The sequence below is a fragment of the Pelophylax lessonae genome (genome assembly GCF_965119305.1).
Source record: "Pelophylax lessonae genome assembly, chromosome: 1".
NCBI classification, from domain to species: domain Eukaryota; kingdom Metazoa; phylum Chordata; class Amphibia; order Anura; family Ranidae; genus Pelophylax; species Pelophylax lessonae.
In genome coordinates this window covers 117,979,120-117,991,150 of record NC_138768.1, presented here as the reverse complement: position 1 = coordinate 117,991,150, position 12,031 = coordinate 117,979,120, and the positions used below count along the sequence as shown (strand labels likewise).

The following is a 12,031-nucleotide window of genomic DNA, read 5'->3' as shown; positions in this document are numbered from 1 at the left end:
TTTTTATTTTTGAGTTTAGATATATTTTGTTTCCTCCTAAACTAACTGTATTGTAAGAATGTATGCATGATCATGAAGAGATATCAGATTCTAATATCTTTCGAGGACTAGTGTTATATTGTATGTTCTTTGAAAGTGCTTTGTAAAAAATGTTATTGCTATAACATGATTTCCAATCAGGAAATTATATTCAAAATATAATTCTCGTCAAATGGCTCTTCTGAGGAGCGAGAACATTATCCATCTTCCCCCAACATGACCAATCCCCCGTTTCTGGAAATGGTAATTTTTCTAAATTAACTGATTATTACATAAATTGTTCAGCTCCTTTTGCTATGGTTTGGTTTGGTAATTTTACAAAACCTCAGTGAAACTTAGATTTTTGTAAATCAACACAAATACCACAGAGTCGAGATTCAAAGAAAGAGCTAGTCTGTAAATTGAAATATTTTGTTTTATATATTTTTTTTTATATATCTTTGCACCACATGATAATCTGGACATGCAAGACACAGAAGTGGTCTGCTTGGAAGACAATGGTGGCAGCAATTAGGTGGGTTGGGAAGGAAAGGGAAAACACTTCCACAAATCGCTACAAGTTGTAGTTTTGAAGACAATCTCTCTTTGTCAGGACATAGGAGCTCAATGGAAAAAAATATGTTGAATTTAGGATCCAAGCATAAATATATGGTTCCATTAACATAAAAAGGCTCCAGCTGTATTGTTTTTATGTACATTGGCTAGCTACTCCTGGGATTTGTTCAATCCTGAGTGATTCCTATGGAATCCCATGCTAAACTGATCATCCTAGCTTGTAAAATACATGCTGCTATTCATTTAGGAGCATTTTGCATACAAAACTATATATGGCACGACATTTAGAAACCCTGATCTAACGGCATCAATACAGCATTAATGAGAAGGAAAGAAATGTAGAACCTTACCTGATCTTCCGTGAGGACTATCAGTCTGGTCACTATGATATTCACAACGTTTCCTAGGCTGGAATCACGATAAAGTTTGGCAACCTGACCTCCAGAAAAGAAGAAAAGACACAAAGTCAGACAGACAATGACACCATAAGCCATGGTGTATGCACTGTAAAAGAAACCAATTAAGCTTTTAAATAAGAACATGTCTTCCATGGTCCTTGTGCTTTCACTCAAAGCAGATCTCATTAAAAATAGTTAAAACTATTATGCTTCAGTAATCCATGCAATTATTAGTGGATTAATGGAAGCTTACATTTAGCCAAGAATGATTCAAAACGGCTACTTATAAGCCTAAGTGATGAAGTTATTCAATTTATTGTGATAACATCAGAGTGTTACCTCTGAAATGGTACCATGCATGTTGATGTAAAGCTGTAATTTTGTTTCAAACTAGGAATCAAAGAAAATGATTTGCATGAACTTCAAACAATTTAATAGAATTAACTGTACCTACAGTACATTGATGTAAACAGGTCGTGTCCACCAACTGCAGAGGCTAATAATATTGGTAAAGGGCAGGCAAGTAAGAAGTAAATTGTTTGCTTTGTGTCTCAGGAGGACACTGGGCTCTTGGCCTAAATTGTAAGAATGGCCTTATCCAACTCTGCCCCTCCTAATAAACTTTGACTCATATTTCCAGTGCCAGATCCTTCATGACCATTACAGATTCTGGCATTTCACAAAAGCCTTGACTTGGACATAAATTGAAATCCTGCATCTACCTTGGGCCTTGAGGATCCTGTCCAAGCATAAAGAAATAGATTTGACAACCAGGACAGGTACTTGCAAGTACCACCACTTGCCTAAAAAGTACTGGTGATGTTAATTAATACACCTTTTTGAAAATGAGTGCTGTACTTTAATGTTCAACTACTAGATATCTCTGTTTTACACAAGGGTTACACCTGCCCCAGGAGCTATGTAGTCATTGCACCTAAAATCTTATATAATGTACAAGCCTTGACTTCTGCAACCTAAATCAACTGTATAATGGCATATAGAAGCCCTACCATATCTTGGAGGCAAAAAAAAGTTCAAGTGAAAAATCGCTAGTCAAGTTATCAACTACTAAACAACAACTCCACTATTATATGTAATGTTATAGGAGCCCTTGGTTAGTAGTTTTTCAGTTGTATTTTATTTTGACACTGATAATCTTACAGTTTATACCCAACCATTTTTCCAGATTGGAATGACTGATTCATAAATGCTATGCAGATGTGGATGTCCAAATCTCTTCCACTGCCGGCTATTCCATTTTCCGACAGCTGGCAACCCGCAGCTGTCAGAACAACCAAACAGTGACTACAGCTGATTGGCAGCAGTCACGGTTCGGCAAACAAATTTCCACACGGTCTCTCCGATCATCCAATTGAGGTTTGCTAAGCCGGGTGGCACCATCAGGGCCACCCAAAGATTTAATTTTTGCCAAAATTCATCAAAAATGTAAACATGTTATACTTACCTGCTCTGTGCAATGGTTTTGCACAGAGTGGCCCTTTTCCTCCTCTTCTAGGCCAGTGCTTCTGGTTTCTCCCTCCTGTCAGATGCCCCCACAGCAAGCAGCTTGCTATGGAGGCACCCAAGCAGAGTGGCTGCCCTGTGTGTCTATATTCACATGGAGCCAAGGTTTAGCCCCACCCCCTCCATCTCCTGATTAGCTCACTGGCTCTGATTGACAGCAGTGGGAACCAATGGGTCCTGCTGCTGCCAATAACCAATCAGGAGTGCAAATCCTTGGAGAGGCAAGGCTCTCGTGGACATCGCTGGATCGAGAGGGGGCTCGGGTAAATATTAGGGGAGGCAGGGTGGCTGCTGCCCACAGAAGGTTTTTTACCTTCATGCATAGAATGCATGATGGTAAAAAAAACATACTTTTACAACCACTTTAAGTGTTGTCACCCTAGAAGAGGAAGTGTGTTATTGGCAGGATCAGGTTAAAATAAGTAAAAAGCCTAAAAAATTGTAACCACCATATCTAAGGACTGAAATCCTGCATTACATTTTTGTTCTTGGGGTTTATTAAAGAGTTTCTGTTCCTAAACTTGATATGTCTCTTGAACTGTAAAATATTTTGCCCACCCTATTTTTTGAAAACACATTACACAATAAAGAAAACACAAAATATACAGTGATCACTGTACATAAAAATATCTGTCTAAAGTATCTTAGGGGAAATAAACACAATTCCTTAATCTAGTGTATGGCTGGTTTATAACCCAGAAGGAACTAATTTCTTCATGATCTAATTTCCCTTCGTCATCTGACAGATCACACTTAGCTGGTGTAGACTGCTCGTTGCTTGCTCTGATTGCACAGTAATAAAAAGGAACACCTACATGAGGTAGCATGTGGAGGTAATTCTAGTCAGCACTATAAATTACAGGATGACATCAGTGTCTCCCCAGCCGCTACAGCAGTACAATGAATAAAGCATTCATAATGATAAAAGAAAAGCAAGCGGTAATCGACACTTGTAAATGTGAACAGAGGAGTCAGTGTGCTGTGCACAACTAGCTCTTGCTGAGCGGATCCAGGAGACACTAGATGTTACAAGCCACAAAGTGCGCTCATAGATAATGTCAGCTACTTAACTGGAAAAGCTCCAACTCCTCTTTTGAATTACATCAAAAAGAAACAATTATAATAATTACTCTGCATTTACAGAGGTGTATGTTTTCACTTTATTTCAGCTCCTTATTCTTCAATTGAGAATATATTATAGTCAGAGTCACTGTACACAAGTGCTTCTGTTTAAATTTTCAAATCCATCTGAATTGGGGATTGAACATTTCAGGGGACCATTAACAGCAAAATGCATCACCCCAGTGACAAAGACTCAGCAGGCATTGTTACTGTAAGTCTGCACCATGGATCTTGGGAGGGGATTAAAATGCAACTGTGGCCATACCACAGACAATGATATATTTACAAGTAACAATCAAGTTTAAAATAAGATGTCACTAACATCTGGAGCTGCAGCCACTGTGGAGCAATGTATACTCAAGTTTACTACAGAAACACTGAAGCCCTTCTCTATGCTGCCTCAGGTCATTTTGCTGCACCTCCCAGCAATGAATGAGCAGCTTTCCAGCCTTCAAATTTTTACAAGTGTAAACTCAAGGCAAGTGCACTGGAGTAGAATGCTGAGAGAGCCAACTTGGAAAATTTCCATTTTTCTCTAGGGCAATTTGAAGATACATTGCTCCAGACTGCCGGCAGCTAGATCAGTCAGTGAGGGCTTGTTTTAAAGCTCATTTACTGCTTGTTAAAAGAAAAATGTTTGATTTTTCTCATGGGTTCATTTTAAGAATGCCTGTTTAGTGTCCCCTCCTGGCATCTAAGCACAAAACCTAAGAACAAGTCATTTCTGTGTAACGTAAACAAAGTTGGAAATAATCATTTTAAATGTGTTAACCATTCAGTCCAATTATATACAAATATATACAAAGTAGCCACCTTGGAGCAAACTGGTATAAAAGAAAAAAATATAAACCGCAATTCCCCTACACAGTAGACACCATAAGCATTCCCATGGAAGAAGGAAATAAATGTTGTTTACTCATTCCACAATGCAGCTATCTGAACCCTAAGCACTGCCATACAGGAGTGGTGGGGGGGGGGGGGGCTTTCTAAACATAAGCAAGTACTGACTTTCAGAAAGTCTGCATAAGATCTTTTGGGGGCTACCTCAGAGAATATACCCATCCATGTAAATGCCACACCTAAGCAAATTCTTCTGTTCAGGGGGGCACTGAGATTTCAGATGGCTCAAAAATGTACAATGCTTGGGTATTCAGGGCACATTTTCCTTCTGTTCAGGGGGGCACTGAGATTTCAGATGGCTCAAAAATGTACAATGCTTGGGTATTCAGGGCACATTTTCAGTTATACTCACCTTCACCCCCCCCCCCCCTTGTGAAATAACTGGTGGTTTTGGGTATGGGGCAACATGGGCCTCTTCTTCTGTCCAATTGCCTTGTCTGAACACTGTCATGTGATGGAAGGGGGTGATGTAATTACCTCTTTGTAAGTTCTAACACCATCCAACATAAAGCTTAAACATATTTTGGACTCCCATCTCCACTAGAAGCATTGGAAAGGTTTTTAAGAGACACTGCCACTCTGCTTTGAATGAAAAATTGACAGTATTTCCTAAGGTACAGCTGCACTGTGCTCCAGGAGCCCCCTAAACTTTTATGCAATTGCCAACTTTTTAGAAAGTCAGCTTTTAGATGCAATACAAAACTAAAGAGGACTGAGTTTGGAAAGGCCATTGGGAACATTGCAGAGGTCTTTCAATATGCTAGAAAAACCTTTAAGACCCATTGTGGTGCTTACTTTCAGTCACTTTAGGTTTTAGCTGGGAAAAGCTTGAACAAATTACACATAATTGGCTGACAGAACATTTTGCATACAGTCACTGCTATCTGCACTTTGTAACCTTTTTAACATGGGATACATAACTGTTAAACAAGTGTTCTCAACTTGATTAAACAATGTTTCTCCTTATAAGAGCTAGTAAAATTGTTGGCAGATGTCAACTCATCGAAAATAGCGTTTTCCAACTTTTTATTTTAACTATTAAATTATGTATGGTGGTATAAAAGCAAATTTATTCCATGAACCTACTTGCATGTATCACTTTATTTCAAGTACCCTTATGCATGAAGGGTACTTATTCTTTAAATATAATTAAGCACCTAGGGAACCTGTAAGAAGTACATCTGGATTTCAATTACTGCTGGTTAGGAAACATTGCCTTACATTCTGGCTTCAGTTTTAAACAGAAAAGTTGATTTTACAGTATGACACGCATACAAGGGAGATTTACTAAATCTGGAGCATTTAGAATTTGGTGTACCTGTACATGGTAGCCAAGCAGCTTCTAGCTCCAGCGTGTTCAAATAAACTTTGAAACTTCGCACTCTCCAGTTTTAGTAAATCAACCCCTATGTGTTGAGTGTAATCTCGGTTCCCATACATGTGTCACGATAAGCATCATTCAGCCATGTAACACCTACCAGATACATTTTCTATCAGGCTATCACAAAAATGTTAGTACAGTCTTGGGCTCTAGCAATGGGCCAGTGATAGATAAAGGGGTCAAACTTACAATATTCATTACGCTTAATATGTAGTGTTCAATATCCTTTCGTCCATGGTATCCCACCATCATTTTGTCAGCCACCACAAGTGTCTCCACGAACCGTTCAATACTAACTGATCTCCTCTGCCGGCGAGGACCATTTTCCGTGTCATTATCCGATGGCACCGTAGGGGTAGTAAATGTATGGTTTAACCACCAGGGTTTAAGGTTTCCAGTGACATCTAAGGGAAAATCAAATATAAAATGACAAACTATAATCCATTCAGACACAGAGCTAATGTTCAGCCCTGCCCCCTCTCTCTCCTGATTGGCTAACTGACTTTGATTGACAACCATGGGAGCCAATGGCGCCACGACTTTGTCTCAGCCAATCAGGAGGGAGAGTCCCAGACGGCTGAGGGACTCGTGGACATCGCTGGACAGAGATGGGGCTCAGGTAGGTATTAGAGGGTGCTGGGGAGGTTGCTGCTACACACAGAAGGTTTATCATCTTATTGCATAGAATGCATTAAGATAAAAAGCCTTCTGATTTCACAACTCCTTTAAATCATCCTTTGTTGCAGTGTATATAAATCCTATAAAATAATAATAAAAATAATCTTTGTGCTGCTGATCTTCTGCAGCCTCCTGCAACAACTTCCTGTACATACATGCAATCCAGAGTCTGCTGTTCATCATTTCTAAGGCTTCAAGCATACTGGGGCTTTTATAAATGTTTTTCTCTTGGCAGGAGAAAAGCAGTTTCAAGAACACACCTAAGCTGCGTTTTTGCAAACGCGCTTAGACGTGTTTAGGAGTATTTATTTATTTTACTGGCCAGAATATTTTTGTCTGCCTAGCGCTTAGGTGAGTTTATGTATGTTTATCCATGTTTAGGCGCGTTTTGGCATTTTGATTTCTGCCAAAACGCTCCTTTCTTGAATGTACAAGAGAGCTTTTGTTTTCTGCCCCTAAACGCCCCTGCCTCTAAACTCCTGTAAACGCCTATGTGTGCACGGACCCATAGGCTAACATGGATCGGTGTTTACAGGCAGAGAAAAAAAACATCAAACAGATGAACAGGCATTTTTGAGCTCAAGTGAGCCTCAGGGAGGCTTTACTGATCGTAACAAAAGTAGACTATGCGAAGTGCCGCTTGTAGTATTTATTGGGAGATCATGTAACAGTGTGACAACAGGGGAGATCAATTGGGAGAGACTGTTGTCCCCCTATACAGGATGTACCTGAATAATAGCCCTCATGGCAGGAATATTATGTATGATAACAATTAAAGCTGCAGATTTCAACATAACAAAATAACATGGTAAAGCTTATAAAATGTTTTCTACAATGCAATGCACTATAATGTGCTGCCCTACTGCATTGGTAAGCTATTGAAAATGAATAGAAATACAAAATGTCAATGCATGCTTTAATGAGTAGATCAGCAAATCATAGGCTCCACTAACACCTCTGCAACCCCTGATTAGTGTATTCTGACAGTGCCAAGTCCCAATGTCAGAGAGCAATGTCCCACCATCCATTTCATTTGTGCAAAAAAATCATCTATGGCCAGTTTTTGTTTGTTCTTTTAAGAGGGCGTGGGATTTTTTGTGCAGCTAAGATAGTTTAGTTCATCATGTAGATTTAATTCCAAATTTTGAGATCCTTTGCAGTGTGTTGGCATGCATTAACATGAATTGTGTTAAAGCAACACGTACATTATGAAAGGGCTGCCAGCAACTTCAATGGAACAAAAAATGCACATGACCCTTTTCTAGCAATGCATGGTATTTTGCATTGTGGTGCATTGCAGTGAGCGTTTCACTCCACTGGCACTGGCAACGCACCATACTGCACATACAGCAAGTGCATTGCGGCAAGGCTAGCATTTACCACGTTTCTGCAGTGCAACAGTGTAAATAGGTCCTATGTGTTCTGGTAGTTGTGTTTTTTTTTTGTTTTTCCTTTTTGTGTATTTAAATGCTATTTGTGTACGATCGCTTTATATCTTTGATTTCTCTTTTAACTCTCTCATTTTATTTTCAGACAATATTGAGGCTAATCATGGTCTACATGAACAGTTCCAAGATACTTAAAGTGGAACTACACTGCATCTGAGCACTACAACCCAAAAATGCTATTTAATTAATTTTCAATTTGAAAGCAAATTCTCCTATCCATCCATGTCTCAATTTATTTAGCTAAGAAATCACTTTGAAAAACACCCCTTCGCATTTTTGACAGTGGCCATCTTGAGTAAGGGCAGATGATTCATGTAGCATTTACTTCCTGGAATCCATCTGCCCTTAGCTCAGGCATGCAGACAAGAGGGTGTGCTTAGCTGAGAAAAACCTTCTCCCTCCTGAACACTCCTGGAATGACAGCATTTGCCTAGGCATGGAAACCAGGAAGTCTCTGAAGAAATGTAAAAAAAAAAAAAAAAGTTTAAAATAAGTAAATACGATATAATTTCCTATTTAATAATGCTAACAGTAAAAGGACAGTATAAAACAGTCAATGTTGATTGAGAGCGTGAAAGTCCACTTTAAGAGGAACATCTGTAACCCTTAGGAACCATATAAAGCCTAAAGCCTACTCTACCCCTAACCACCAACCACTTTAATTTGACCTTCCCCATTGACTCAAAATGGTACAATTTTGTCCAAATTTTACCAAAGTTTCAATCAAATTCAAACTCTTCATTTACTCATCACTAATCTTTACTACTTTTATCAGCAAGATACACCTTTCGTGGGGATGAATAGTAACCCATGCAAAACGGTTCACACTGCATCTTCACCACAAGCAAAATGTAATGGTGTAAATATAGTCTTATACTTTATTAGTCAAGAAGATGTTTGTTCCATCACACTTCTCTTACCTTTCACACCGCAGTGTCCTTTGCTACTTGAATGTCTCTGATGGATGGCAGACTTTCTGTAAATGACATGAGGGTGGCCCCTTTCCAAGCTAAAGTGATTGGAGTTTTCTGTTATGTTGTCTAAAGGTTCAATAAAATATTCTTCATCTTCAGTAGCGATTACGCCATGCTTGGATGGAAAAGAATAGGAAAGGGATTTAGACAAGCTGGGGAGACTTGAGCTATTTGCATTAAACCTGATGACGTCTGGGAAATGTAACTTAAATGTGAATATTTCCACTTTTTTTTATATATCTTTACAGAAGAAATGCATTAATCAACCTGCAGTGAGTGAAGTAAGCAGTCTGCTCTGAAATGGACATTTTATCCACCTTCCTAACGATTGCACAGAAAATGTACAGCTTCACATTTCATTGCAGAGCTCAGCAGCTGGACTAAACAGCCAGGAACATGACGAAGGCCTCCAGGAGCTTCTGCAAAGTCTATCTCATCTATACACTCGGAAAATAATCTTTTACATTCTGTGAAGTCATTGCAGTATGAGGCACTAGTTGTTCCCAAAATGTATAGAAAGGGTCATATCTCAATAGTGACTTTGAGCTATTTTAGTAAGAAAGGACAAGAAAAACAAAAAATTATTATCAATATTTAAAGCTCAAAAGTGGAACTTCTGCTCTAAGCGGTCCTGACTCCTGACCCCCTGACATGCCACATTTGGCATGTCATTTTTTTGAGGGGGGGGGGGTACCTAGAGTTGACAGATACCTGCTCCCACTTCCGCTCGGGCCTCCTAGGTGGCTCGGGCGGAAGTTCTCCTCTGCCCCTCCCACCCTGCAATCTTCTGGGACACGCCAGAGGCCCTTCCTAAAGACTCTTTTTATTTTTACTTACAAATACGCCATTGCTTCAGATCGATGTTGGCATCTCTGACCCTGGAGAAACCCACTGCCTTTTAATATTTAAGTGCTCACGGCCCTCATCAGAGACATCTGATGTCCTCCATTTACAATATCCTTCATGATGCCCTGTCGATGTCTGAAGACTATCACCCTTATATGCACAAATGGTCAGTGCTATAGCAATCACCTATAACTTTACAAATGTGGAGCAAAATTTGGACTTCTGCTTTTAAGTCCTCTAGGTGCGTGGTGCAGAGAGAGACTGCTTTGAAAATCCTATTATTCTGGTATAGAACCCCAGTTCGCCTGCATAAAATGGATCCGTCTTGCTCCGCCAGGTGTTGGCAGTGTGGGGTGCAGCTGGGCATGTTATACCATATCTTCTGGCAATGCTCTGATTTACAACATTTTTGGAATATGGTCATGTCATTGATACTAACTGTTACAGGATTGGATTTGCCGTTGGATCCTGTGCATTACTTGTTGGGACTCCCGTTCTCCGGTATCTCCAAACCTACTAACCGGCTGATTTCTTATTTTCTTTTAGCCGCTAGAAGGGCTATTCCGCTCTGTTGGCTTCAGCAAATGCCCCCTGATAGGCCTCTCTTCTTGCGTTTGCTTTCGGAGATTCGGAGAATGGAATTCTTAACGGCTACTGTTCATGATGAGATTACTAAATTCAATACTGTTTGGGATGATTGGGATCTCTATACTCTTAAGTCTACGTGATGCTCTTATTTTCCTTGTCTCCTATGTAGCTTGATTGCAGTGCTGTGATACATTGGATATTGTACTCTATTATTGTCAACTTGTTAGTTCTCATTTTTACGGGGGGCACCATCCCCTAGTTTGTTGGTTGTATCTGTTACATATCTTTCAATAAAATATAATTAAAAAAAAATACCACTCACATGTCTCAATAGTGACCCTGGAACTGCCAATAATTCACCAGCGGCAGGGTCACTATACAGGGTGTAGCATAGTGACCCCGTGCTACTGTCTAAAATGGTGGTTTACACCAAGTTTTGTGAGAAACGGGCCCACTAATGATTCAGGTGAAGGGAGCCATGTGAGATGCTGTCGGGCATCAGTGGTGTTCAGGTTGGGACAGAGGAAGGCACAAGCCTGAGAGGAAGTCCTTGTGGAACGGAAGCAACAAGGAAGCTGTAAAGAGAGTCCATATGGAACAAGCTAGGAAGCTGTATGGAAGATGAAGAGCTAAGGGGCAGTATCTGTGCATAAATACTGTGTTGTGTTTGTTTGGTCAGGAGGACTATAAAGGTACTTAAGTCCAGGAGGGACCCTGAAGAGGTACTTGGAGCAGGAAAGCTGCCACAAGAGAGCCAGGAGGACGAATGTTATGTTTTGCAGTGATGGTGAGAGCCCCCTACGTGTGAAGATTTACGTATATGAATTCATGATGTTTGTTAAAATAAAAGTGGGTAGGAAAGCCCTGAAAACTATATCTGGCAAGGAGTAAACTCACTGTTTTGACACTACCATTGAGCTAAATAACCCTGACGTGTCACAAGGGCTATACAGGGCGCCGGACACAGACATCCTTGCTGCAGTCTTGTTTTGAATCTTAAAGATAGATCTATCTACTCTACTCTAAGTTTTGCCTAAACATTTTGGGAATAAAGAGAATCTATATTTATGCCCAACTCTTCTGATCCAAAAGTTTAGACATTTCGGTCTCTGCATTTCTGGAGGAATGTTTTCCTAGGAGCTGCTTGAGCCTTAATTAGTTGACCAATTAACCCTATGTGCGCGCCTTCGTATCCGTGTCCTAATCTGCTTAATATTTGATATTGTTTTGAAAGCAAATTTTCTTTTTGGTTTCATCATTGAAGTAGCTTAGAAAGAATCCCCTGAAGAAACCTTTCTGATGAAACATGTCGGGATTGCTACTCCGTGATATCAGTATTTTACTTCCGAACTGAGTGTACATGCAGCATACAAATTTTAACAATATATGTGCAATATAGGTCTTTCTTCTTTTTGTGGTATTTTAAATGTAACAATAAAATTTGTATTTTTATATAAACAAATTTCCTTTTGGTTTTTCTGCCACTTTAAAAGTCCCCAACCCAATTTTCTCTTCCCCCATAATTAATGGTTGGTCGAGATACGTTTCTATTTTCCAAAATTTGGGATGTGGTGCCTT

General features: G+C 39.7%; 1 protein-coding gene across 1 annotated transcript in view; it reads right to left on the bottom strand.

Moving 5' to 3' along the window:
- Positions 1-12,031, bottom strand: part of ADAMTS6 (ADAM metallopeptidase with thrombospondin type 1 motif 6) — a 448,695-nt gene that overhangs the window by 357,596 nt on the left and 79,068 nt on the right. The window contains exons 4-6 of the mRNA XM_082243714.1: positions 8,966-9,134; positions 6,109-6,323; positions 945-1,028 (exon numbers count right to left, since the gene is read on the bottom strand). Of these exons, the coding sequence (XP_082099840.1) occupies positions 945-1,028; positions 6,109-6,323; positions 8,966-9,134 (468 nt within the window). The remainder of the gene's footprint in view (positions 1-944; positions 1,029-6,108; positions 6,324-8,965; positions 9,135-12,031) is intronic.